Source organism: Lolium rigidum, chromosome 6, assembly GCF_022539505.1.
Source record: "Lolium rigidum isolate FL_2022 chromosome 6, APGP_CSIRO_Lrig_0.1, whole genome shotgun sequence".
In the NCBI taxonomy this organism is placed as follows: Eukaryota; Viridiplantae; Streptophyta; class Magnoliopsida; order Poales; family Poaceae; genus Lolium; species Lolium rigidum.
The window spans coordinates 260468755-260470364 of NC_061513.1; the positions used below are offsets into that span (position 1 = coordinate 260468755).

The following is a 1610-nucleotide window of genomic DNA, read 5'->3' on the forward strand; positions in this document are numbered from 1 at the left end:
CACCGTGCGCGCAGGGAAAAGCAGCTCACATCCGCAACTTCCACTTTTGTGATCTTGTAGATGAGCTTCATTTATTGCCACACTAGCGTTTATCGATCTATGTATTGTCGAAGTCGATGTCAAGTTCTATGTATCGTCAGATTAGAGTTCAAATGTATCGAACTGCCTAAGTGGATTAGAAGTATTCAAATGAAAGTTTGAGTTTTTTAGATCGAAGTTTGACGTGTCGAAATGCAAGTTTGAAGTGCTGGGGCCACTGGACATGGCTTATTTTGCACCATCCAAAATCCGTGTGCCCTATTTTCCATCATATTTTAGAGATGCGTCATGGGAGTGGTGGTTTTGCTCAGTATAACATATGCTTCCTTTAAAAAAAATCCATTTTAGATATATTTGAAAATATTAAAAAATTGAAAAATAAATTTGTACGTACATCTTCACATGCTATGTGTTAACAAAATTGTTTTATGAAAAATCGACTTATGGTGTGACATGTGTAAAAAAAGTAAAACTCGGTGCTAAAATAGGGTTTTATAAAAGTAAAATTTCTCTTTATTTCATAGATCATAAAAAATATCGATTTTTTCGCGAAACCTGACGAACTCACATATAGTGTGGAGATGTACATAAATCTAAATAAAAATGCTTTGGACATATATATTGTGGAGATGCGGACAAAGGTGGAACATTTCATTTCGAAGTACTCCGTAGTAGAAAAAAGCGCACGCGCGGCACACGGCAGTCACGGCCGAATATCCCGTCCCTATCGGGAACGTACCGTGCGATGCGCGGCACGTGGCAGCCCCGGCCCATCCTCTCCCCTCGGTCCGCCCGCGAAAGCTTATCCGCTCGTTCCTCTCCCCGCTCCTCCCGCGCGCTTTATATAATCCCACCGCGCGCCACCTTTAGCAGCAAGCCAGCAACAACGATCGAAACGGAACCAATCCAGCTCTTGCTCAATCGTAAACCGGCCAACCCTGCTGAAATCTTTGGATTCTTCCTCGTGTTCTCGCGTTGCGCATCAATTCATCAATGACAGTGGCGTATGGAACCTCAGCCGCCTTCTCCGTCCGTCCGGCGGTGCCCGGGGCCCGGCCCTGCTCCTGCGCGGCCGCCGGGCCGAGGCTCCGTTCCGACGGGAACGGCAAATGGTGGGCGCCGCTGCTGGGGTGGTCGGGCCAGCCCGACTACATCGACGCCCAGCCTGCAGCTTCGTCGGCGCCGGAGGAGCAGCGCGAGAAGCCGGCGGCGAGGCGGTTCGGGGTGCTGACGGAGGAGAAGGCGCGGCAGCTGCGCATGCGGATGATGGAGACGGAGAGCTTCCACGACGCCATGTACCACTCCGCCATCGCCTCCCGCCTCGCCTCCGCCGCCCGCGACAAGGACACCAAAGGCTAGCCGCGCCGCGCACCACCTGCGAAAGGGCTAACCGAGCGCCCCACCTCGCCGGCGCGTGTACATAAGCTTACTGTTCGTTTGTTTGATCTCTGTCGAGGAATCGATCGACACAAGGGGATACTGATTTAGCATAAACTACCGCTGTGTACCAGAAGTCCAAAACCAGCACCAGAATGTACGTGATCATATGAAAACGTGCTAATCTGTCTGTA

General features: G+C 50.3%; 1 protein-coding gene across 1 annotated transcript; it reads left to right on the forward strand.

Moving 5' to 3' along the window:
- The first annotated feature begins 941 nt into the window (after positions 1–941).
- On the forward strand, positions 942–1398 carry LOC124664031. Its single transcript, XM_047201640.1, has one exon. The coding sequence runs from the start codon at positions 1033–1035 to the stop codon at positions 1396–1398; it is 366 nt and encodes a 121-aa protein (XP_047057596.1). The 5' UTR covers positions 942–1032.
- The last annotated feature ends 212 nt before the right edge of the window (positions 1399–1610 follow it).